Below are 26,439 nucleotides of genomic sequence, written 5' to 3'. Positions count from 1 at the left end.
CGGGCTGCCGGCTCTGCAGCACCCTCCGCATCCTCCCCGATAAACCCTCCCCAAAGGCACGGACCCAGCCCCGCTGTCTGCAGCGCCCATCCGCAGGGATGGAGCCAGACGGATCCCTGCTCCGGCCAGGAGAGCTGTACAAACACCAGGAATTAGAGCGTCTCTGCTACCAGGAGATGTTTTCTCACATCCTGCAGCACTGCCTGTGCCGTATTAAATTGATATTAAGGAGGTGGCTCCGGGATGCATTTCCAAGGGGAGCTGCTCCATGCCAGGCTGCTGAATGCCATCTCCTGACATCCAGGAGGCTGCCGGGCTGGGCAGTGCTGGGCAGGGGCAGCAGGGCAGGGATGAGCCAGGGCAGCAGTGAGGTGACACAAGCTCAGCTTGTCCCACACCCCCATCCCCCCGTGCATCTCCAGCGATTCCCAGCAAGGATTCCTAAGATACCCCGAGTTTCACATCATCTGTGGCAGCAGGCACATCCCTCGCTGATGAAAGGGAGTATTATCCCTGTTTACAGGGGAAGGAATTCCAGCCTCCATCAGCAGCCTGGACCTGCAGCTACAAGCCCAGGGCAGCCTGGCCCTGCATGGGACTCAACCAAACCAGTCCAGATCCCAGAGCCACCAGCAGCCCCATACTGGTGCCAGAACAAGGTATGGGAGGGAGAGCGACAGTGCTGGAAGGTTGAGAGTCACAGCAGAACAGTTATTAGATCGTGTTTTATAGAATCCCAGAACCCCAGACTGGTTTGGGTTGGAAGGGACCTTAAATCTCATCTCACTGCAGCCCCATGGGCAGGGACACCTTTCACTTGCCCAGGCTGCTCAGGTCAGATCACTGCTGGGTTCTTTTTTAATTTTGATTTTTTGATCAGTCTTCAGTGCTCTAAACTCAGCTCTGTTTCCAAGTGTACCTGTTGACTTCCTTCCTTGTGATGTGTTTGAACTTAATGAGCTTCTGTCTGTGAAGAAATATGGAATTCACTAAAGAACTGTAGTTAATCATTGATTTTCAAGGCTACAATTTCTTCTAATGTGGGGTCAGGTTCCTGCAGGGTGCAAGATGAATGCTATGGGCCAGATCCAGCTCTGCCATACCCAGTACAGTGGGAATCCTCAAAACTGCCTCTCTACACACATTATTTTTAGACAAGAAAACATCAAAATTCAAGATCACTCTTAAAGGCTCCTGAATATTCACTAACGAAATTGTCCAGGATTCTTTTGATACCACAGTGCTTAAAATATCTTTAAAGCACTGTACAAGCAGCACTGGAAGCAACTCACAAACTGACAGTGGATATAATTTAAGTGTCCTAAATTCTTTATTTTTTTTTCCTGTTCTGTAGTGCTGGAACAACCCACAAATACTAAGTGGCAAAGGCAATCTTTAAAATGGTATTTTCTTAATTTTTTTCTTTCATTTACCAAAGGGTGGAAATCCAAGTTTTCTGAAGCTGTTTTGTTGGGAGGCAGAGCACAGGTGAAACATTTGAGGTGTGTTGTGCCATCACAGTGGGACTTGGAGCACAGGGTGCTTCCTACCCCATCTCCTAAAAGTGGGTACAAACAGCAGCTGGTCCCACACAGCAGCCCAGGGAAGACGTGCCCCATCTCTGTCACCATCCAAGATGCTACAGTGCCACCTTCAGTCGGAAATACGGGAGGAAAATCCCTTTAAAAGCCAGCCATGCCCTGAGGAGGCTTCCCAGGAGAGGCTGGTGGCTGTGACATGAACGAGCCCATGGGAAACCAGCACCTGCACAGGGACTCTCTGCCTTGGAAATCACAGACATATTTAATGCTTTCCTTGGTCTGTCCTTCTGCATTCAGGGGACTTTGCCCAGAGAGGCTGAGGCTGGGGACTCCCCATCCTTGGCAGTGTCCAAGGCCAGGCTGGACACTGGGGCTTGGAGCAGCCTGGGACAGTGGAAGGTGTCCCTGCCACGGCAGGGGTGGCACTGGGTGCTCTTAAAGGTCCCTTCCAACCCAAACCAGTCTGGGATTCTATGAAGACAGAAAGCTTGAGGAACAGATGAACCAGGCCCCACCCAAATTACCCTGAAAAACACCTTAAACAGAAAAAAAAGCACTTCTGACTCTTACAGCAGCATTTAAAACAAGTCTGGTAAAGAAACAGATTCATCATGTTTTACTCCCAGATTTTAGGGCAAAAAGGGAAGTTTTAATGTTAAAGGACACAGGAAAGAAATTGATTTTCAGAGCAAGCTTTGCCAAATGACTCCTCAGGAATACAAGGACTGCAGAGGACTCCAGAGTGAGGGCACAGCAGCCTGAGCCTGGGGCAGGATGGTGACAGAGCACTGAGGTGAAATCCAGATTTCCTTCCTATTCCACACTCATACAGCCCTTTCTGAGACCTGCTCTTAGTTCTTCATTTAAAACTGGCTCATGAAGTGCAAAACCCCCCAGCTACAGACACACTCCAGACCTCTACCTAGAGCACATGGTTACATAAAATTGCATCAGCATGAGACACTCTGGCTATGCATAATTTATCCCTATTCCCATCCACACACAGTAATTAGCCCTTGCTGCACTTAATGAATGGGAATTCTCATAGAAGTTCTCCAGTGTTTGTGCTTCATGCAAACATAGTCAGTGACTAATTTTTGGTTCTTATCTAATTCAAACTGTTCATCTGAAATAAGGAATTGGTTGGCAGTTGAAACTTCCTTTAAACTGGCTTGAACAGCAGCGAAAACACAACACAAAATCGTCTTTTAGAAGCAAAAGCACAACAAAAAATTGTCTTTTTGAAGGAAAAACCCTTCAGAAGTGCAGTGCTTGCCCCTGAAGTCATGTGTGCTGCAGGGGGATAAAGGAAGGGAGCAATATAATCAGCCAGACTGGAAAGCAGCAGTGATGCACTTGGTTATCTCACTGTGCTAATCCTCTATCAGGTGACTGCTCACAAGATTTCTTTAAGCCCTCATTACTGAGGTGGAAATCCAGAAGTAGGACGGACACTTTGGTGACCCCAAAATAACACGTTTGACCTCAGAGAGGGCTCGGGGGGATTTCCAAACCCTCCCCAAGGGAGGTGGGTACCTCACAGCAGAAGAGCTGGGAGGGGAGTCAGGAAAGTACTCTGCTATAAAGAAACCAGATTGGAATGGTGTAAATCAAACAGCTTTTGCTCCCCAGCCAGAAGACACAAATTAGTGACTGGGCTTCGGATCTAATTCCAGGAGCTCTGAACCTGCAGCTTGGCAGAGATGAGGCTTTTAATTCTCTCATTAAAAGCCCTTCCAATTGAGTAGACATTAATTGTAGTTTTCCACAATAATAAGCTCAAATCATATGACAACAAATCCTACAAGTCAGTTGGAGATATTTATACCAGGACAGGTTATAACCTGTTCGTTGTGCTTCAGACACTTCCAACAGCTTGAAAATCCTCTCTCTAAATGTGAATTTAAGGCAGAACAGGTTCTCTTCCCCTGATCCAAGCCTTGGGGACTACCTGGCTGTCACCACTCACTGTCACCTGCTCCAGCACACACACAGAGTGCCCTGGAGGCTGGGAACTCACAGGTACATTTACAAAATAAATACAACACAGAGCACTGTACCAAATATTCCACTGGATTGGTCTAATCTACAACAAAACCCACAGCTCCAAACTCACCTTGATCATTTCTGCCACGTAACTCTCTGGTCCCGTGTATTCTGTGGAATCTTTGACTTTCACTAAGACAATAAAGCACAAATAGTGCCACATGTTGTGCTCTTCCTTAATGTGCTCTTCAAAGGTGACCGTCTTGTTGTCAAACTTATCTCTCTCCAAACCTGTGGGAGGGACACAGGGAGAACCCTGAGCGTTTGCCAGCCAGGAACCAGGAAAATCAGCTCGAGCACAAAACCAATTTCTGAAGTCTGCTGCACTGCTGGAAGTCACAGTCATTCTGGAATGGACACTGAATAACGGGATAAAATCTGACAAATGCCCAGGGAGGAGAGACAGAGGAGAGACAGAGAAAGAAGAGAGACAGAGAAAGAAGAGAGACAGAGAAAGAAGAGAGACAGAGAAAGAAGAGAGACAGAGAAAGAAGAGAGAAAGAGAAAGAAGAGAGAAAGAGAAAGAAGAGAGAAAGAGAAAGAAGAGAGAAAGAGAAAGAAGAGAGAAAGAGAAAGAAGAGAGAAAGAGAAGTGAAAGAAGTGAAAGAAGTGAAAGAAGTGAAAGAGAAAGAAGAGAAAGAGAAAGAGAAATATGAGAAAGAAGGGGAGAATGAGAGAAAAGAAAGAGGAAAAAGATGAAACAAGAAAGAAGAAAAAGAGGAGGAGGAGGAGGAGAAGAGGAGGAAGAGGAAGAGTAAAGAAAGTGTAACAAGTACTGCTTATATTTATTATACATAACAGAAAAATTTTGGTTAAAAAAAGGCAGCAACCCTGTAGCAAGCAGTTTGTTGGATTTCTTAACACATCTCCTATTTTTAGGCAAACTGATAGCAAAAGCAGCATTTGCTTTGCAGCAAACTTCCAAAGGTTATCCCGTCAGGCTGTGTGTTATGCAACATGGCAGGACCATGTCAGTCAACCACAGCACCTCCATTCCCAACCTCCTGGTGGGAAAAGCTTCCACAGGCACCACTCTGCACGCTTGGAAAAAATGACTGTTTATAAAAATCTCTCCCATTCCAATAGGAAACTGTTCTTCGAGGCAGAGGAGAAACAAGAACAAAAGTCTTGAGGAAAAATGGTATCCTGAGCATTCCCCATCTGCTCCTGCTGCCAAGCTCCAGTGCACGTGGTACCCAGGAACATGAACTGGCTGAGGAATGCAAGGAAGAACAGCCAGTAATTCAAGAGCTTTTTCCTGTGAGTTTGCTGCTATCCCTGGCTTACCCAGAGTAACCCCTTCTTGTTAAGTGTGTCTCCACACTTACCACAAATAAAGCAAGTAGTTTTTAAAATTTCTTCTTTCTTCTGTTTTTCACTCCTTAAATCAGCAAAAGTGTCAATGATCACCCCAAAAATCAGGTTCAGGACAATAATGATGACCATGAAGAAGAACAACAGATCATAGATCACTCTAGCAGCAAAGAGAGGTTCCTGCAAGACACACATTTGAAATATTAACAGCCCAAATAGGTGCACATCTCACCCTTATTTACCACCCTGTCCCACACCTCTTTCCCTGAGAGTCTCCACTGCTGATGCTCTCCAAGGGTAACTCACAACTCAAAACATTCAGTGAAAGTAAAATGCAAAACTAAAATGCAAAATCACTGAAAGAAAAGCCGAATTAGTCAGCTGCCAGTGTGGGATCTCTGCAGAGCTGCTCTTTCTGTGTCCAAGGTTTTGGACACTCACTTTCATGAGAGAAAAAACTCTTCTCTCACACACTGAAATTTGTTCTCACCCCTCCCTGAAGCCCTTCCAAATTATATCCTTATATTAATCTGCTGTATATCAACAGAGGATCCCATTAATTGCATTTAACAACCTTATAAATGAACGCTAAGCTGGGCTTTTCAGTACACATTCCATATTTACTGCAGGCCTGAATACCCAAAATATCCACCCCCCATTTTCACAGCCATCCTGCCAGTCAAGTGCCAAAGTTATTATTAAGAATTATGTAACTTTGTAAGCTGAAAGTAAGGCTAAATAATAGAAAAAAACATTGGGATTTCAGGTAAAACAAAAAGCATTGGTCCCCAATGTGGCTTTGGGAGTGACAGCCTGAGCCTCAGATCACAGAATCATCACAGAATCATAGAATGGGTGGGAAGGGACCTTGAAGCCCATCCAGTGCCACCCTTGCCCCAGGCAGGGACACCTCCCACTGTCCCAGGCTGCTCCAAGCCCCAGTGTCCAGCCTGGCCTTGGACACTGCGCCAGGGATCCAGGGGCAGCCTCTGGCACCCTGTGCCAGGGCCTGCCCACCCTCCCAGGGAACAATTCCTTCCTAAATGATGGACACAAACACCTTCAACAGCAGTCAGAGGGGGAGCCAGAGGGGTGCTATGGAAAATTCCTGCTGCTTAGCCTCGTCCTCACTCTGCTGATGGCTCCAAACCACATCCATCCTTCCTCCCCCACACTCCCACTAACCCAGCCTGGTCCATGTCCTCTCATCCCTTCCATTTGACACGTTACCTCTCCTTAGGGATGCTCCCACAAAAACTCTTGCCACTGGCATCCACCAGCTACCACAGCGTTTTCCTCTGCCACCTCACATTCCTCCCTCACTAGTTCGTACTCATCTCCTTCCTTCAGCTCCTCAGCTCCCAGCACACAGGCTGTTGGCTTCTGGGCCCTACTCTGGACAGCCCACAAGCTACAAAAGCCTGGGTAGAAGGCTGTAGAAGTGGCTGGTGTTTAGTGTGACCCCCAGAGATGTGACTACAGAACCCCAGGAACAGCACGATGCCTCCCCGTGTTTGGAGCAGTGCACACACACTCTCCTCAGCAGAGCAGATCCCAGCCCTACTCGGTATCACTCCTCCACCCCCAGTCAGTGGTAATTTACCTCTTTGGAAGGTTTCCTGAGCACATCACCTACTCCACCCCCGCTCCTGAGCCCGTGACTCAGTACAGTAACAATGCACATCAGCAGCGTCTCGCACGTATGCTCCTTGTTCTCTTCCTCCATCTCCTCAGTGATCAGCTCTGGGAACACAGCAAGCAAAGACACGTTTCACAGCCAAGATTAGCTCTAAATCCTCCTCTCCATTCTTTGCTGGTTATGCTCTCTCCCCCCTCAGACTGCCAGCCTGTGTTGCAAATCCCTGTAGGTTCATTCCCCAAATAATCACAGAACAGTGTGGGCTGGAGGGACCTCTGCAGATCATCCACCCAACCCCTGCCCAGGCAGGGTCAGCTGGAGCAGGTGACACAGGAACACATCCAGGTGGGTTTGGGATGTCTCCATGGAAACTCCCATGATTCCCTGGGCAGCTGCTCCAGGGCTCTGCCCCACCACGGAAAGAAGCTCTTCTTCATGCTGAGGCAAAACCTGATTTAGTTTATGGCCATTGCTCCTTGTCCTGTCACTGGGCACCACTGGAAAGGGTCTGGAACCATTCTCTGACACCCCTGGGGGATATTGTATGGATTGACGGGATCCCCTCTCAGTCTTCCCTGGACTAAACAGGCCCTCAACAGTCTCTGCCCGTAAGGGAGATGCTCCAGACCCCCTCCATGGCCTCCCCTGGACCCTCTCCAGAGCCACCCTGGGAGCAGATCTCCTCCCTGCCCTCCTCTCCCCACCGCCAGTTTTCTTTTGTGCCTGAACTGCTGCCTGTGACTCGGTGAAATCTCTTTCCATCCCTGCCTGCATGCACAGCTCAGATCACCAGATGCCTGTTTATACAGAATCCGAGCTTTTTGACAGCTCAGAGGACAAAGTGTTGCCTCTTCCACTCTCCCCTGGTGCCTGACAGATTGCACAGCCTTTGGGCTGCACTCAAAATGGCAACTTCCACTCAGAGCTTTCAAATGGCTAAAATATCACTGCTTGTGGAAACAGCATTTTGCTAGAAAAGCAACACACTTTTTTGACCTTCTCTTCACTTGGCTCAAGGCTCCAACTTCACTGTTTCACTTGCAGAGCTGCTAGAATTCATTCCCTAACCTGATACACTCCCCCTATACCCATTAAAAATCTCACGACTTTCATTTCATCACAGAAATGCTCATGAGCAGATCCCACCTTCCCACAGCCAGCCCTGGAAAGGCCCCAATCCCTGTGCAACCCTGAAATAACCAAACCCCAAGAGCAGTGGCCAAATGTGGGGCATCATGAACATCCCTGAGCACACAAGACCCCGGGACTATGTTGATTATTTGTGATACAAAAACATCCCTGAGTTTTCCTTCCTGCAGCCAGAGGGAAGGAGCTGAAAAAAGCAGCTTTTCCTGTATTCAAGGCTGAATTTCAGTTTCTCATAGAGGATCCCTGAGCAAAGCAGAACCCTCTCTCCTCCTGTGAGCAGGGGCTGGTGGCCATCACTGACCTTTGATGGCCATGCAAGAGCTCCCCTTCCCAGAGAAGCTGGGATGTTCTGTCTGCCCCTCCCAGCCAGCACCGTAAATCTCCCACAAGGAAATTACATTTTCTAGGAAATAAAATGGAAATATTTCAATACCCAGGTAATATCTCACTTTCTTGATCTCCAAACCCCCCAAACCTACCCTTGGTCTACTTAATCCATTGAGTACTTCCTGCCATGATATTAAAACAGTTTCCTTAGTTTGAGATAGAACAATGCTGCCAATAAACCGTATTTCACTGGGCATTATCCTCTGAGATCACATTTAATAGCCTAATGTTTTAAAATAATAAACTTTGCAAAGAGGCAAACTGCATCCCTTCCTTCTCCAATTGATATAGAAAATTGAAGAGTATGGCAGTGTTTTATCAAGTCTGGTTTAGTTCTAAGTTTCTCTGCTTTAGTCACTTCATGGAACAAACATTACTTATGCTGTTAGCCTAAATTAATCCTATTTCAAGTTAATCTCATGATAGCTTTGTTCCCAATTTTATTGCATAGGATTTTAAAAAGAAATTATTTTAATTGAAGGTGCTTAGCTAGAAAAAGGGTGAAAACTCAGGGTGTGAGTTTGGAATTCCAGAGTGATACTTACGGTCGGAGGGAATGATGGAGGAGCAGTTCTCACTGCTCCCTGCCTTGCACACGTCTGAGTAGAGGAACTCGCCAGTCATGGTCTCACCTGGCTCTGTGTGATCTGAAACCAGAAAATGCTGCATCAAGGGATGCTTTAACACCTTGCAAGGTGACTGCTCAGGTATAAAGGTTCCCCATCATGGTCAGTGTGCATTACAAGGCATTTAGAGCAGTATCTTACCCTAGAGTTTAGAAGGGCACAGCACTTTCTGATTTACACATTCCATGGTTTTAAAGTCAACCACAAAAGCATTTCTATTTCACAGAATCACAGATTCACTGAAGCTGGAAAACACCTCCAAGATTCTTCACTGAGTGCCCGACCCCACCTTGTCCCCAGCCCAGAGCTCTGAGTGCCACGTCCAGCCCTTCCTTGGGCACCTCCAGGGATGGGCACTCCAAACCTCCCTGGGCAACCCCTGCCAAGGCCTGAGCACCCTTTTCCATGGAGAAATTCCTCTTGATGTCCAACCTGGCCACCCCTGACACAGCTGGAGCCCTCTCCCCTTGTCCTGTCAATGCCTGGGGAACAAGAGCCCGATATTTCCCCAACACAACCCATGGGAACGAGCCGCCGGTACTGACCTGGCAGAAGGGTTTCATTTGGGAGCTTGTCCACTTCCAGGATGAAGTCATCCTTGAAGAAGAGGTAGCCCACGATGGAGAACAGGTAGACCAGGATGAGGGCCAGCACGGCAGTGAGGATGATGGAGCGCCCGTTGCGGGTGACGCTCTTGATGACGTTGAGCAGAGTCTCCTCCCGGTACACCAGGTCAAAGAGCTGGGGACAGCCAACAACAGCACATGGAGCACCACTGGTGACATCGTGTCCTGTGCCACACATTTGGAACAGCAGGAACTGAGGCAGCTGTGCCCTCCTCTGCAGCAGCTTGGCCAGCAGCCCGTGCCCGCTGCGGGCAGGTGTTCCTGCCTCAGTGCTAGACGCACACCAAGCTGCCAGCACAGACTGCTATCTGATTTTTACAGCATTATCTACCCCCTCACAGCCTCCAAACAGCTCACTGCAAACTGCAATTTGTTATTTCCTTTAAATCTTAATTTACTGAGCATATAATTAAAGAAGCAATATTTTTTCCCAACTCTGTGTTTAGATTTCTCTGCTGATGTTTCCTTCATTTTTCACTGGGTCTGGGACAACTCACAGCAGAGGCCGGGCAGGTTGTGGCTATGCTGGTGGATGACAAGACAGGTGTCTGTCAAACTGGACCTCCATGAACACAGACAAAAACCAGCTCAGGTACCAGAGGATGTGGCAAACATCAACCAAAGGGACAAAAATAGCCTGTTCTGAATGGGATTTCAGGATTGCTTCAACACTGACACGTTTTCTCCACCAACACTAAATCCACTCCTTCAGTGTTATTCTTAGAAGCATTGTGCTGTGCAAGGTGAATCCCACCCCAGACAGAAGGAACACGTGTGCCAGGATCCGTGTCCATCCCGTGAGGGCTGGAGCCTGGATACAGCTATGGAGACACTCCAGAGTTATCCAGCTGCTCAGAAAGCACGGACACAGTGACAGCTATTGGAAATAACACAGCAAAGCATCAAAGCCCATCTCATTCTACTCCACGGGCAGGGACACCTCCCACTGTCCCAGGCTGCTCCAAGCCCTGTCCAGCCTGGCCCGGGACACTTCCAGGGATCCAGGGGCAGCCCCAGCTGCTCTGGGCACCCTGTGCCAGGGCCTGCCCACCCTCACAGGGAACAATTCCTTCCTCACATCTAATCTAAATCCCTCCTCTTTTGGTTTAAAACCCACATGTCCTCCCCCTGAGTAAGAAGTTACACATCAGAAGAAGGGATGTGGCAGGAGTCCTGTTGTCTCCCACAGTAACCTCTCCTAAGGAAAATCTCCAGGCTATGGATCTTCCCAGTGTCTGTTCAACAGTTTCCCAGCAGAAAAGCAGAAATTTTTCTGCATGTGCCCAAGATGGAGCCTCACAAACAGACCAGGAAATGTTCTGAGGGCCAAGCAAACACCCACCAAGAGGCTGTAAAAGAACTCGTGCACGAAGAGCCCCAGGGCACAGATCAGCAGGTACAGCAGGTGATAGAGGAACTCCACATCCATGATCGTGGCCTTGTATCCTCGCGTGAAGGTCCCGCAGTTACCCACAAAACTCATCAGGAAAATGATTTTATTACAAACCTAAGGAAAGATCACCCATAGTTACAACAGGTAGGTTTTCAGGGTAAACAGGCTGTTTTTTCAAGCTGGAGATAACTTGGCACCTTGCTGGGCAATCCCTGCCACTGCCTGAGCACCCTTTCCATGGAGAAATTCCTGCTGATGCCCACCCTGAGCCTGCCCTGGCCCAGCCTGAGGCCGTTCCCTCTCCTCCTGTCCCTGTTCCCTGGGAGCAGAGCCCGACCCCCCCGGCTGCCCCCTCCTGTCAGGGACTTGTGCAGAGCCACAAGGTCCCCCCTGAGCCTCCTTTGCTCCAGCCTGAGCCCCTTTCCAGCTCCCTCAGCTGTTCCCCATCAGACTCACAGTGCATCATTCAGCGAGTCTCACACAACCCCATAAATACTGAGGCAGTTTGGGTGAATAACCACGTGCTTTAGGTCAGAGAGGCTCCTCCCCGTGTTGCTCTGGGGTGGGAGCTGCTCCTACCTGGAGCAAAACCTCAGAGCTCTGTCTGCAGCCTGGGGAACCAGGATTAAATGAACAACACAGAGCACTTGTGCTAGGAAAAGCCCAAGGAGGGAATTGCTCCTCCCACAGTTCCACCACGATGTCCCAGGCTATTTTTGCCCATCTTCACGTGCAGGTAAGGAACCCTTACATAAGAGGCAGGAGAATGTCAGAAAAGCCCACTCGGTTCTTACGTTGAATGCTCCCAGAAGGAACAAGGTGGGCTGTAAACCAATGGAGAAGATGAGCCGCAGGATCGTGGAGGCGATCAGGGCCCGGATGCCATGGGGCTTGGGGAGGGCGATGACGATGGCCAGGGAGATGAGCATGGCTGTCCACAGCAGGCCAGACAAGTGGGGCTCCAGTGTGCCTGGGCAGAGGGAAGACAAACCCATTCCTGCATAACCCAACTGACCAAAGCACTGCCATTTGTTCTACCTTTGGTGGACATCGCCCAGCCCCACGTTCAGCCATCCCTGATTTCACAGCAGCAAGTGCAACATCTGAGCCCAAAGCCTTCAGCAGGTTCTCATTACAAACTTGTTACTAAATCATTATGCAAATGGTAAGTACTACAGGATCTTCATTTTCAGGTCCACTGCTTGTACACCTGAGTGCTGAGGGCCCTTTGCACCCGTGCTGTGCAGAGGCAGGGCTTGGGCAGGGGAGGACACTCCCCACGCCCAGAGCCACGGCAGAGCCTCCTGAGGTGCTTTTGGTCAGACCCTCGTACCTGTTTTTGTCATCTCTTCTACTTCTGGGTCTAATTAGACTGTCCCATGAGACTGGCTGCTTACATAACACCGAGCCCATGTAGCTAAAAATACACTTCCCTGAAAGAGCCATAGAAAAGATTCAGCCCAAAACACCATTTACCCTGGGTTTATGCAGAATATGAGAATGCTCTTTCTGAAAGCTGACATAAAAAAATTTTGCCTTCAAGCAACTGGTTCCTCAACAGCCAAAAAGGCAAGATCCCCCAAATTTCAGAGCACTCTGCAGCCCTTCTGCAAGCACATTCTCACAGAACTTGTGTCTGACTGGCAAGATTCTCACTCAGGGCTTTTTCCTCCTGCTCCCAAATTCAAGCAGCTTAGGAAACATTACTCTCATCTGACTACCACGAGCAGCCATTTAATCTTGTTCCAAATCACTGCAGATTAATAAAGACAGCAGAGGATGGATGGAAATTAAAAGTTAATAAGCGTAAAGTTGAACAGCTGTTTTGGCTGCCTGGGGGGAGTTCGGGCTCCTGGAGCAGCGCTGCCACCGGAGCTGTCACAGCACAAGGTGCAGAGCTGGGAACGGAGTCACTGAGTGGGAACAAGCAACAGCACGGAGAGGGGACACAGGAAATGTGCAGCAGCTTATTTAGGAATGACTTATCTAAAAGCTAAATAAGATTTATTGGGAATATATTTGCTTTCAGGAGTTGCAGCAGCTCCCAGCAGGCCCGAAGAAACACCTGGAGTTACTGAAGCCCCCAGGTGTTCCCTGAACACCCACCTGGGCCTGGCCCACAAGCCCAGGCTGCCCAGCAGCACGGGGAGGGCAATGCCAGGACCTCAGAGGACCCAGCTGTGGCACCTACAGGGCAGAGCAGGGCTTGGGGCACAGGCTCCCCTCTCCTTCCTAGGGACGGAGAGGGGCTGGGAGCAGTGTCCTTGTCCTGGCACATGGAGCCGAGGGTTGGTCACTCATCAATTCTGCACCCAACCTGACCCCAAAGCCTTGCTGGGAGTGCCTACACAACCACAGGCAGGAGGAATGTGCAGGAAGTTCTCCCTGTCTCTGGAATTCTCACCGTTCCAGTACTGAATTCCAGGCATCCAGTTTTGTTTCTGCTCCTCAAGTCAGAAGTTTTACAGCTTCTGCTACTGTCAGATGCTCATCAGCTGCTCAGTTCACCGTGTCTGAGCAATTCAAGACACTGACAACTTCCCCCAAACAGTCTGTTTGGAAGAGTCTTTTTTTTCTTAAGCTAAATATAAGATACACATGTATTTATTTATTTTACTTTCTGGATTCAAACTAGGAGAAGAAGAGGTTGTATCAAAATGTTACCTGATAAATAAAGAATTTTGAATATGTAGGGTAGGGCATCTTCAAAATGCCAAACAATCCCCCCCCAGTCTTGCAGTTTGTAATCTCAGGGAACTCATTTAACCAGCAGCTTTCCTGGCAGCCATAAATACAGAGCTTTTAACTTGGGATCTTTGCAACCAGAGACAGAAACTCAGTAGCTCTTTGGGCTTGTTGGAACCTTCCAGCCAGCATCTGGGTTGTCCCCACCCTGCTGACACTGGGTGTGACACAGAGGAACAGCAGCTGCAGCCACAGCCTGGTGGTCCTGATGGCAGAAGTTCTCTTCCCCCTCTCAGAACACTGGATTTTGGTCTTAAATATCCCTCTGAGAGGCTTTTTCAGGATGCAAACCCCCTAGACACAAGGAAAAAGCTCCTACCTAGACACTCCCTTCACAGCACTCTGTCAGTGATGCACGTGACATTCCCGAGAATATCCCTGCAGGTTTCCCAATTGCTGCTGACAGGATTCCAGCCCTGCCCTGCCCCAGGGTGCAGCTCTGGGGAGAGGCTGGATCCAGGGACAAGCAGCTGCATCTGCTCAGTGCTCACTGAGCTGGCTCTGGGAGCCACCAGTGTCCCACAGCCCCGGGTGGGGTCAGAGGAGCATCCATGGACCTGTCACAGGAAGGCTGTGCAATCCCACTGTGTTATCCCAGAATTTGTGCCAGGAATGCTGGCAAGCCCTGCTGAGAGCCAGGGGGCAGGGCTGGCACCCTGGGAATCCTCTGCTCCCCACATTCCTGGGGCAGGCAATCCTGGGAATGGGCTCTTCTCCCTTATTCTCCACGCTTTCCTACTGGTCACTTCCCCCCTGCCAAGGCAGGATAATGTCACCCACCCACCCCCAGCACTCAGAGGCCTCCTGGAGCAGCGGGAAAACTGTGTGGAAAATTGATAAACTGCAAGCTCAAGGAACACAACACATTCAACATTTCGCCTGTTTTTAGTTCAATCCTTAATTACAGAACTCTGAAGTAGAGCAGTCAAGTAATTAAAGGTGGATGTTTGCCTTGGGTAATTTTTTTCCCTAGGAAAAAGCATGGCTCCACATTTTCCTTAAAAATGCCTCAAGAAAGAGTAAGAGAACAGCACAATTTAAAACAAGGCAATTCAAAAAGCCAAATTCAGTTCTCCTGCCCTCACTGATGTAAACAGCAGTGCACAGATACTAGTGGGGAGGGCAGAATTTGGCTCATTACACCTTCTTTGTTCACATATTTTTGTGGGTTAAGTATCAGTACCTCCTCGAATTCCTTTGAACGGGTAGAAAAATGCCACGAGCAGGTTCATGAGGACAGCCAGGTTGAAGGAGATGCTGCTCCAGAAGGACATGTTCCGAGCACACCAGTACAGGAAAGGCTGAGCTGCAAAAGAGAAAAAAAATTCTTTTCAATGGAAGGTTTAGTAAAAATAAGAGGTCTCTATAAAAAAAGATACCACCACCAAAACAAGTTTAGTTTCAGTTTGCCCAAAAGCACAGCATCAAAAGTAACAATACTCATGGCTTATCCTGAAGTTTATTTCATTATCCTTCATCTTGGGGGCACTTCAGGTTTCCTAGGCGGTGTTTTAAGGCCAAGGATCCCTGGTTCATATATGGTTTAGCAGCAGCAAGAGAACAAGCTGAGAAACTGCAGAGATCAGGCACTTGAGGCTTCCCCTAATAATAGACTTTGTACTCGGAGTCACACCAAGAACAATTTGGAGGAGGAAGATGAGCAGTGAGCTCCAGCCCCATTCCTCTGTGTTCTGCTGCTGCCAGCAGCTCACCTGCACCAGACACTGCCACCTGCAAACTCTATTTCTGCTGAGAACAGCCCAAAACAGCCCCAGAATAAACCAGGGGGTGAAGCTCCCTGGCCTTCCCTCCACCCCGGGGGCAAAGGACTCAGCACATCTGCACTGAGCTCAATGCACAGTCCAACAGCACATTTAAATCCTTAATGTTACACAGAAATACTTCTCAAAAAGACTCCTAATTTTAATAATCCCTGCAGCCAGAACCAAGAAGCAGAAAGCAGAAAGATTCCTTTGCTGAAGTGGTCGTGAACCCTAAGTCAAAAAGGAAGCCAAGAAGCTGCCTTGCAGTAATCCCCTCTGCATCCAGGCTAAATCCCCCTGATTTTAGCTCCTGCAGGCTTACTGCACAGCAGATTGTGTCCTCCTGAAGTCTAGAGTAGGGAAAAAATTCATTAAAAATGGTCTCAAAGAAGGGAAAGAACTGTTTTGCCCTAGTGAAAGGAGGCAGCATGTTTAGATACCAAAGAGCAATGAAAAAGCTCTCAGTAAAATTTAGGAACAAGCTGAAAATGCAGACTTTGGGACTGAAGGGTAATTTATTACATGCAGCAGTTCTGAGCTTTGCAATAGTCACCATGTCTCTCCAGCAAATCCCCTCCTCCAACACCCCTAGCAAAGAAAGGGGTAAAGAATTCCACAATGTCTCAATCTTCTCAATTTCCTCTTAACTGGAAAAATTTGTAAGCAGGTTGAATTGATTTCTATGAAATTGTTACAGGAAGGGTGATTATAAAGGCCCAGGTTTAACTTCACACGTTCCTTTGGGGATGGACACTGACTCTCTGCCTGTGTAGGGCTTCTGCCTGGCTTTGGCAGCTCATTTCCATTCTTAATTAACCATTAAGAGACTTCTGGTGCTCAGATTATGGGCCAGCACCATGAGCTGAAGGGAGAAGTACGTGGGTCTTTATTTCAGAAGTCTTTTTGAAGGTTGAATAAACTCTAAGTGGCATCACATGAGCACACACAGAAATGCCAGAGGTCACAGCTCCAACACAAACTTTACTGAAGATGTGAGAAACAATTGTATGAACATAAAAAGTCACTCAGAGGCCAGACAAGACCTGAATATTAGAGACAGAATAAATGATCCCCATTTTTTAAAGAAAAAAAAAGGAAATATTCTCCACTCCTGCAGGTGGATCTTGGCTAATTTGTGGTCTGTTGTTAATGATGAATGCCTTCACAGCTTGCTTGGAGACAGCCTCAAAGACAAAGTGACTCAAGCAACAAAATTTAACAATATATGGATGCTGTTGAAGTTGCAATTTGTTTAGGATGTCATAGTCCCAGATTTCTTGCAGAGCTCTCAGATTTTTGGAAGCGGTCCCACATCTGCTCCAAGAGGGGGTTCCAGACCAGTCCTGCTCTTGCACTAAACACTGAAGTGGAGCTGATGCAGGGAAGGGGAGCAGCAGTGGTAGCAGATGGCAGGGGCTGACTTGAGCAGGAAGGACCTGCCCTGTCTCACATTTCACAAGGTCACTGCTGGTCAGTCTCAGCACTGCCCACTGAGCCTCAGCTGCAGCATTTGGCCTTCAGCAAAACAAGAACAAAAATATGAAGCAAATGAGCTAGAAGGTTTATGGGGGGACGTGGTGGCACTGTGTGAATCAGAATATCATTGTAAGGGATTTCCCAGCTGCCAGCAGGAACCTCAGGGAAAATCAGTGCTTGAAAACACCTGCTTTCAGATATTTTAGCATCATAGGGATGGAAGGGACTTATCAACCTGTCAGCCAGTCTACTTGCCAAAAAAGGATGAATTCTACTTTACCACTACTGAGAAATCGATCTTTAACTTGTTCTTAAACATCTCCATTCCTAGAGATGCCCTAAGTCCACAGAATCATCAAGGCTGGGAAAGACCTTTACAATCACCAAGTCCAACCTTGCTGCATTCCCCAGCCTTACTCCTCCCTGCCTCTGGCACAGGCCACTGCTCTCTTCAGCTGGGTCCTCTCCCTGCCTCCTTCCCATTTCAGCTACTCTTCCACACATTTGTTCCTTCCTGCTGGATCTCAAAAGGGACGACCTGTGCCGCTCCGTTCCGCTGTGCCCTGGATCCCCTCCAGAGGGTCCCTCCTGCTCCAGCATCCAGCCTGCCTTTATCCCAGCATCCTGCCATCGTGCACAGAGCAGCTCTTGCGAACAATGATCGAGGTTTCTGCCCCACTGGGGAACCATCTGCTGCCCAGCCAACGTTTCAAATCCCAAAATCCCGACCTCAGCGTTCTGCCCCACGCGGAGCAGCACCGACCTACCTCGCAGCTTCTTCTGCCAGTTCATCTCATTGAAGAGGTCTTCTGACTTGAGGAAGAAGTCGTTGATCTTGCTGCCCTGCTCATCCCTCTCCGTGGTGTAGTAGATGCGCAGCTTGGACTCCTTGGTGAGGAACTCGCAGATGCTGGGCACGGGGAACACGATCTGCTCCATGGTGCGGTCCGACCTGACAATCTGCACAGCAGCCTCGTGAGCCCTTCCCAGTGTTTAAATGCTTTTATTGCTTGGTTTTCTGCCTGTTTTGCTCCCCCTTTCAAACCAGCTACATGCAGATGCATTTCCAAAGAACAGCAGCTCGACACAGATTTCATTTAATTTACCCTTCAAAGCAGGTCTACATTTAGCTCCAAAATTGTAATTTCTATGCTGTGGTCTTATTCTGGCAGTACTGGTCTTAGCTGGGATATCCAAGGGGCCCAGTGAATCCTGCACCAGAGCTGGGATGGATTTCAGAGCAATGTGGTGGCCCAGTTCAAGAATGCTGGCAAATTTGAGCCATGGGCAAGTACAAGGAGTAACAGTTAATTCTGTATTGCTGATTACAGAGTTTTGGGAAGTCACAGAACCATGGACTGGTTTGGGTTGGAAAGGACCTTAAAGCCCATCCAGTGCCACCCCCTGCCATGGGCAGGGACACCTCCCACTGTCCCAGGCTACTCCAAGCCCTGTCCAGCCTGGCCTGGGACATTGCCAGGGATCCTGGGGCAGCCACAGCTTCTCTGGGAAATCTCTGTATTTGTGAACATTTTACTTTTATAAAGCTCTTAGATGGCACATGAGGCCAAACTGTCATTTGAATCCAGAAAGAGTGGCAAAAGCTATCACAAACTTTCTGGATTCAGCAATAGCACCGGCCAAAATGTAACAGAAGCAAAGCCACACTTCCTCCTGCCAAGAGAGCTCTGCTCAGCTCCATCCCCGAGCCCACACATGACAGCTCAGGAATAGCTCCCCCCACCACTGCCAGGGAATTAAATAAATAACTCTCTATTTATGTTCTGTATCAGAGACAACAGTCCACACACAGGCAGGCAGAGCCACGACAGCACCGTCAATAATGCACTGGGGCTGCACTCCCTGGCTCTCTCCTGGGAGGCTCAGCCCCTGCAGGCTCCCGGTACCTCGATCTGGGCCGTGTGCTTGGCGTAGAACTCCAGCGCCTCGTCCCCCTCGATCTGACCCCCCGGCTTCAGCATGTTCTGCAGCTCTTTGTTGTGGCGAGCCAACTAAAATAAAGGAATGCACAGGGAGTGGGAGACACCAGATGTCTCTCTGTGATATTAAATTTCTGATTTTTGGCATAAAAAAAGAAATAGTACGCAGTCAGCTGCTAGGAAAGGGCAAAGTTGACAGAAGGCTTGTTCTGTTCCAACCAGACACCCTGCAGCTCTATTTTGGGAGCAAGTCAGAATGATTCAAATATGTATTTCTTTAATGCCAGTGTTGTACTCCTCTTTTCCCCATCCTCTCCCACCCTTTGCCTGGAATCTTTCTGAACGTTCACATTTGGTCTGTCCTTCTACACCACCCTAACCCAAAGGTGTGCTCATCACCAAGGATCCAGGCAGGGACAAAGAGAAAATCTGCACCAGTTGAGCAGCAGATGCACAGAGCACTGCTCCAAAAATGCTGCTGGGTGCTCCAAATTCATCCTGCAGCACAGTGAGGGTCTGTCTGCTCAGATGCTGGAGGAACAGGAAGTCTCTAATGCACGGAGAGATGCAGCATCAATACATTAAGTACATTTAGGTATGTTTTTGTCCCCTTTGGTTTTTTACCTTTCAAACACACATTGTATCAGTACAATGGCCCTGCCTGGCTCCAGCAGAGAGAGAATGTGGCAAGGACCGAGATTTCTGATTACACTTTAATTGATCTGTGAGTAGCATTTCTTTGGGAGCGTAAAGTAACCTTTGATACAGCTGAAAAACAATACACTGCTGCTCAGTGCTGCCAAGAATTGAGCCACGTGTCCTCAGGAACTCTGTCCAGAGCCTGCCTGCTTCCCACTATAAAAGAAAATTCCCACATTTTCTTGTATTGTACTATTTTTGTTTCTGATTAAGATTTGGATTTGCTCTGATGACAAGAGAATGTGCAGTGAGTTTCTCTCAGAGATGAACCATGAAAACAGGGAAAACTCTGGCTTTCCCCAGTTTGTGACTTGTGGTGAAACTCTACCTGATGAGCCAGGATATAAATGTTGTGTCCCACGTTCCTCGGAGATGCAGCGACATCTTCCCCGTTCTCTCCATCCTCAAACTCCACTTCTCCCTGCAGATAAGCCTTCTTGATCACTTCCACCTGGAGAAGGAGGCAGAGGCAAGGAGAGGAGGCTCAGGCAAAGGGTGGGAGCTGCTGAGGGCAGCACACCCTCGGCACTCCTACGGAAGGGAATGGGAGCAGAGCAGGGACATTTAAAGGAAGGTCAGTGGGTTTCTCAGCATCCAGGATAAACAGGAGGTCTGAACTCAGCTTCAGCCCAGCTCACTGGCACAAGAAACTGAACCTCACGTTCCCCTGAAGGTAACATATTCCAGGCCACCCTCTCTGCACCCGCATCACGTTCTGACCCTGGCTCCAACGCAGCCCCGAGCACCGGGACAAGTCAGTGGTACTTTGGCTGTACTTTGGATCTCCAGCCTGTGTTTTCACCGGTCCATATACTAACCAGCCCCAAAACCCTGCTATGGTTTCCTGGACAGCTCTTGGGGCTCGAGGAATTTTCATTTCTCTGTCTCCTGTACAAATGAACAGAGTCAGGAGCTCGGGAGTGATCCCGGGACTCACCAGCTCCTTGGGCCTCATGTTGTAGAGGATCCTCTCAGCGTTCTCACTGTCATGCCTGCTCTCCATGATGGCCAAGAGCAACTTGGAAGCATTGTTCTGAGGGGAGGGAAAAGCAACAGAATCACTGCCAGGAGCCAAACAACCCAGCTTGAGTGGCAGCATTCTGCTGCCAGAAGGGCTTCAGGGACCTGGGTCCCCCAGCCAGCAGCCACCACGGGCAGATTGTGCCAGCCAGCTCAGGGCGCCCACAGCCTCACCTCACCAAGCCCCCCCCCTCCTCTAATTACTGACCTATACAACTTAAAAGGATTTTTTAGCATTTATTCCCCAAATCCTACTTAACGAATGACATTAAATTAACCCCAGCCAAGGTCTGGATTTCTGAAAATGCTGCTGTTTCATGCTTGTGTTTTGTTTTGGTTTAAAGACACTGCAGCATCACCACAAGCTCTGAGCTCCCAAATGGTGCAGCTCAGCTCTGCTGAAGATGCTGCTGATTAAATCAAGGGACAGCCAGGGCTGAAGACACAGATGTGCTTTGCTGCTCTTAACTGAAATCACTCTGCAGTCTGCTCACGCCAAGGAACACAGGGAGGAAATGGGAAACTACCACAAGGCACCAGACTACATTAATACAAACAATTAAGATTAAAATCCATCATGCCTGACAATAAAACCCAATAAAAGTATTTAATTTTGAAGTATAATGCTAATCGAGTCTAAAAGCATTTTTTATTTACAATAATAAAAAACCCACATTACCCATAATAATGGTGTGAGTCGGCAACGAAAAACAAGGAGACACTGCAGTGCCAGTCAGGGCAGTAAGTCAGAAAGGAAATATTTCTCAAGCACAGGCTGAAGCAAGGGTGCTCTGGGACTGCCATTGCTAGAGGGGAACCTGCTCCTGTGTTTTGAAACCAGCACCAGGGCTAATTATTTCAGCATTGATATGAACAGCCCTGAAGAACTGCTGATGATTTAACAGCAACCAATTAAAAAAAACCAATGAAATACTAGAAAAGTAGTTGCAACATGAGGCATTTCACTTCCATTGTCCACGTAAAAGCTCAGCAACAACAGAACAGTTTTCATCAGCTTTAAATTTTTTACAGGAAATCGTTTTAGGATTCTTCAGCGTATTCTGACTGCCTGCATCCTCCAGCCGAGAACTGGCGGCTCCGTGTCATCATTTGAAAGATTAAATACCTGTGACAAACAATCTTTGGGCACTGCCTCCAGCTCACTGATGGATATAATTTTTGAGCACTTACGAATATTGGGATATAATAAACACCCACATAATTCCAACAATAAAATTATGTTCCATCTCACTGTTAACGTGCCTCACACAGAACATTCACTTGCCTTCAGCTCCAACACAAGGTCCATCCTCTTCTTTCCCAGAGGGTTGATGTCATTGAGAATTAATGCTGTGATGATGTCAATGCCGTTGGACTCGTGAGTAGCAATGCAGTTCTGTCCAAAGAAAAGTCATCAGACTTCACTAATTGCCTGCACTACAAACACAGCCCGGGCTGGTGACCCCGCTAGAGCAGCAGAGTCCCCTCTGTCATCACCTCATGGGCTGCCCGAGATGGATAACTGCACAGAGAGCTCCAGGCAGTGCAACAGCAAAAGATTAAGGCATTTTGTTCCAAGCTTTTCCTCTCCTCAGCCATGGTCCTACTGGAGTCCCCGGCCCCAGGAAGCACGAAGAACCAGAGCTGATAAATTAAGCATTTCCATGCCAAACTGTCCAGGCTGGAGGAACAGTGTTTTACTGAGATTAGGGAGAGTTTTCTTTACTATAAATGTGCCAATCAACACCTACTTCAGTCCTGTCTACACAAAGAACGGGAATTTCCGTAACCTCCTGCCTACCCTTCAGCCCTGCTTTTGGAGTGGCCTGTAACTCAAATGTACAAACAAAACAGCAGCTTGCTGGCTTCAAAATCCAGAGAGCCCAGCTCATTGAGCTGCACACCTAAAACACCTAAAGGGTTTTATTCCACCTGATCCAGAGAGCAGAGGGACACTGACAGTTCTCCCTGGCATGCACAGCCTCACACGTTCTGTTGCAGAGACAAGAATGGCAGGAAAGTCACATTCCAGTCTTTCAGGAGAATATTATGGTTCAAGTAATAAGGAAATGGAGAAAATAAGCAGAAACTGGCACAGGGTGCCCAGAGCAGCTGTGGCTGCCCCATCCCTGAAGTGTCCAAGGCCAGGTTGGACAGAGCTTGGAGCAGCCTGGGATAGTGGAAGGTGTCCCTGCCCATGGCTTTAAGGTCCCTTCCAACCCAACCCATTCTGGGATTCTATGAAGAACAGGAATTCCCCACTCTCCCTGTCAAGTCTAATGAAACAAATCTTAGCAAAGCAGAAATACTTCCACTGCTTTGAGTGTTTCAACTCCTCTTCCTCCCTGAGAAAGACAAGGTGATTATGAGGAGTTTATAAAGGAAAAAATCCTCAGACTTGCAGGGCAAGTAAAGTGGGCAGTGTTATAAGACAACAGTGGTCTGGCAGAGCTGGGGCCCAGGGAGGAAGGGGGAGGCATTTCACAGCTCTGGATTCATTACCTGGTTCTCGTGGCAGGGCCCCTGGCAGTACTCGGTCAGACTTTCCAGCGTCTGGTTGATCAGTGCCACGTTTTTCTCGTTTATATACAGACCCAGAAGTCCAAGGCCCCCAGTTGTGCTCCCACAGATGCAGTCCAGGAACTGCAGTGTCTCACACACCAGGTTGTAGTTTGTCTTGTTGTTCTGGCAGCGTAGGAAATTCTGTGAGGAGAGTGTCAAAGCCATGAGGGAGGGGCAAGACCATGCAAACTGCTGTTTGGCTGATAGTATTTATTAAGTTCATCCATCCCCAAGTGCACTGCATGGTGGATTGCTCTGGTTTCACTGTACAAGCAGTTTAAGCCTCTTTTCAGGGCTTATTTGCAACGTGCTGCTCTCCTGAGCAGCTTGCTGGCTTCACGTTGTACAGCAATAAACAGAGTGCATCCCATAAACATCTCATAAAGAGAGATCCATTAGAGCCTGACACCCAGCCTTGAACAGGCACTCTGGGAAACTCTCCAGGGCTTGGAAGCTTCACTCCACCTGCTGCATTTCCCTGCCAACCATCGCTCAAGGCTCCCTCCTCCCAGACCTCTCTCCAAGGTGGAAGCAGCGATTCCCTGGCTGGGGCCTCTCAGCAGCTCCACCTGCACAAGAGGCACCTGAGTGCACACCATGAAGGAAGGTGCCTTGAAATGGAATTCTCTCCACTGCATTTCTTCCCACATAATTACTGTAATTCCTGCTTGAGGCTGCTGATTAGGAGCAGCTCCTCAAATGAAAAGCCAGATTTCTCGGCGTGGATTTAACAGCTGTCTGCTCTCCTGTATTCCGAATGAAAAAAAGCACCAAACCCATCCAAAACTAAAGGACAACTAAAGAAACCCAACTTCCCAGTGACTCGGATGCTGTTTGCCACTGCATTCCCAGCAGTGCTGCAAAGACCAGCAGCCACTACCACTTGCTTTTCCTTGAAGTTTCAGCAGGAAAACTCTTATTTAGCTTAAATCCAGCAGGTAACAACAATTCCAGGGTGAAAAGCCCCTCAGAGGAATAGAAGTACAGAACCAGCAGGGCCTTTCCTGCCAGCCCAGAGAGCAGCACTGGTCCCTGGCTGTCTCTGCCTGAGTCAGACTAATGAATCTTTTAAGGCAAACAGAGAGAGAAATTGCAGATTCAATGGAAGGCAAAGCTAAAAAAGGAAAACGCTGTCATGAATGCAGACTAAAGGTGACAGTGATTCAGCACATTTCAGCTGATTGCTCATTTAGTATCCTGACTTCTGATTAACTTGTCAGAATGTAAAAAAGGTTGATCCTACAGAAATCGGAGCTCGTGCCTTCCCTCCAGGAAAAAAAGCAAAACAAAAGGATAATACCCAAAGTGAGGAAGTAAAATGCTCCCTGGCTGCAGCACAGCATTTATTCTGATTACAGCCAGGCTTGTACCTGAGCTGCTTGATCCAGTCAATAAGGAGAGAAGAGGAATAAGGCCCAGGAGGCGGGAGGGAGGGCATTGTTAGGGGAAGGAACAAGGCAAAGGAAAAAATTGTAGAAAACAAACCCCTGCTGCACTGTGATAAACTGCCCAGGGAGTGTCCGCTGCTGTCTCAGCCAGGACAGAGTGAGCTCTTCATTTTCTGTCATCCAGAGCATCTCACAGGCTACAGAGTGGGAACACAACCCTTCAGTACTGAGTGTGCCATCCCACTGCTCTCCTGGGAATGACCCCGAGGTGTGGACCCTCTGAGAGACCCTGCATCCAGAATGAGCAGCCGCAGGCAGATTCAGCTGGAACATGCGGAAAATATGCACCCACACGTTCATCCCAGTCCTTGCATTCATATGGAGAGGGTACTGCAGCTCCTCCAGCCCCATGGAGGGCTGGAGGGAACAGCATCCACACGGAGCAAACGGGCTGTATCTGGGAAGGGAAGGACTGACTGATGCAGAGGGCACAGCACTGCAGCTGCCTGAGCATCCCAGAGACCTCCTCCTCTGACACACAGCAGCTCATCCTGCATGACTTGCAGTTCCCTGTGTTTGCACATCAGCTCCCACAGCTGCCAACAGCCTGGAAAGGCTCGGTGTGCCCAGCCCACAGCTGCACCGGGCAGCTGATCCCAACTCACTCCTCATTCAAATATAACGTGCAGTTCTGGGACACACACAGACTCCAGGAGAGTCCCTCCTTGTTCCTTTAGGCAGCGAGTCCTCTGGCACTGCTGCAGGGAGCTCAGCTGCATGCACCAGCTGCAGACACCAAGATTTTGGAGGATCAGACACTTCTGCCTCCCCTTCGGGGCTGAGGGAGAAGGACAAACCTCGAGGCAGGCAGTCAGGCAGCAAGAGGATTACACTGGAAAAATTGTTCTGCCGCCTTTTTTTTTTTTTTTTTGTTAAAAAAAAAGAGAAATCCCTTTTTCTCTCAGAGCTGACTACGACTACCTGCTGTTTGGGAAATCTAATTGTTCAGGACAGGGAAGAGCTCAGGCCAAGTCTGTGCACTGGCTGGAATTCAACTGCGCTCCTATAGCTGCGGGTGCCTCGCCAAAGGCAGCAGCGGATCCTGTGCGTGCGGTTTGGAATCGTGCCACAGGAACCGCCGGCCTGCTTGGCTCCGACACCGCCAGCAGCAGGAAAACCCTCTGACAAAACACACATCAAAGAGCTCTTTTTCTTAAAAATGAGGGAATGGCTGATGTATATAACCTGGGCACTCAGAGATGCTCCCAGAATGCCAGACTGGAGCACGGGGACGGTTCCATGCAGCTGTGATCCCACGTGCTGCCGGGACGTTCCCGCTCAGAGGAAGCGATTTGGCAGCTCTGCAAAGCTCTCACGCAGGGTCCCACGCTCCTGCCGGCCAGGGAACAATGTGCAATCAAGGCAATTATTACTCTTTATGAGGGCATTTAGCACATTGTACAGCACCTCACCAGCTTCTCGATCCCAACCCAGCAGCAGTGGCTGCGCTGAACAAAAATCATCTGAATTGCAGCCCCTCTGTACGGGGGAATCTGCTCTGGGCTCCCTGGAATTCTACAAACACATCCCAGGACAGCATAGGTCAGCTGAGGCTGCCAGGACCTTTGGACACTGCAAACTCCAGCCCCTGTCATGGGGCAGCCAGAGCAGAGCCTGGCCCCCTCCTCTCCACATCCCCCATCAGGTGTTTGCACAAATGGTGAGAGATCCTGAGCCTTCTGCTCTCCAGCCTGACCTCTCTCGGCTCCCCCTGCCTCTCCTTACCCATCAGTCATCTCTGAGACTCCCTGCTGGACTTGGGAGTCCAGGACTGGAGCCAGAATTCCACATAGAGCCTGGGGCATCCAGCTTGTTTAAACGCACATCCAGCTTGTTTAAATGTTTCCCATCCCAATTCTCCACCAAGAGTAAGTCTCGCTCCAGACCTCACCAGGGTGTCAGGGATGTAGGGTTGGTGAAGGCCAGTCTTACCAGTGAAGAGCAAAGTGAAGGTGGCACTGAGCTCCCTGACCTTCTCCACGTCCTTTGGCACCAAGGACTCCGCCCATTCCACAGCAAACCCCCCCTCTCCCTAATTCCTCCTGTGTGGACACAACCTAGAAAC

The 26,439-nt window shown here is 48.8% G+C and overlaps 1 protein-coding gene across 11 annotated transcripts in view; it reads right to left on the bottom strand.

The window, feature by feature from the left end:
- Positions 1 to 26,439, bottom strand: part of ITPR1 (inositol 1,4,5-trisphosphate receptor type 1) — a 160,309-nt gene that overhangs the window by 13,514 nt on the left and 120,356 nt on the right. For all 11 annotated transcript variants that reach the window (XM_039559038.1, XM_039559036.1, XM_039559037.1 and 8 more), the window contains 14 exons: positions 22,867 to 23,067; positions 21,650 to 21,760; positions 20,282 to 20,377; positions 19,673 to 19,795; positions 18,613 to 18,717; positions 17,473 to 17,665; positions 14,650 to 14,772; positions 11,516 to 11,691; positions 10,671 to 10,835; positions 9,248 to 9,443; positions 8,622 to 8,723; positions 6,505 to 6,644; positions 4,916 to 5,081; positions 3,658 to 3,818 (listed from right to left, as the gene is read on the bottom strand). In XM_039559038.1, the coding sequence (XP_039414972.1) occupies positions 3,658 to 3,818; positions 4,916 to 5,081; positions 6,505 to 6,644; positions 8,622 to 8,723; positions 9,248 to 9,443; positions 10,671 to 10,835; positions 11,516 to 11,691; positions 14,650 to 14,772; positions 17,473 to 17,665; positions 18,613 to 18,717; positions 19,673 to 19,795; positions 20,282 to 20,377; positions 21,650 to 21,760; positions 22,867 to 23,067 (2,058 nt within the window). The remainder of the gene's footprint in view (positions 1 to 3,657; positions 3,819 to 4,915; positions 5,082 to 6,504; positions 6,645 to 8,621; positions 8,724 to 9,247; positions 9,444 to 10,670; positions 10,836 to 11,515; positions 11,692 to 14,649; positions 14,773 to 17,472; positions 17,666 to 18,612; positions 18,718 to 19,672; positions 19,796 to 20,281; positions 20,378 to 21,649; positions 21,761 to 22,866; positions 23,068 to 26,439) is intronic.

The sequence above is a fragment of the Corvus cornix genome, chromosome 12 (genome assembly GCF_000738735.6).
Source record: "Corvus cornix cornix isolate S_Up_H32 chromosome 12, ASM73873v5, whole genome shotgun sequence".
Classification (NCBI taxonomy): domain Eukaryota; kingdom Metazoa; phylum Chordata; class Aves; order Passeriformes; family Corvidae; genus Corvus; species Corvus cornix.
The sequence above is the reverse complement of the archived record's forward strand: the minus strand, read 5'-3'. Positions and strand labels throughout refer to the sequence as shown.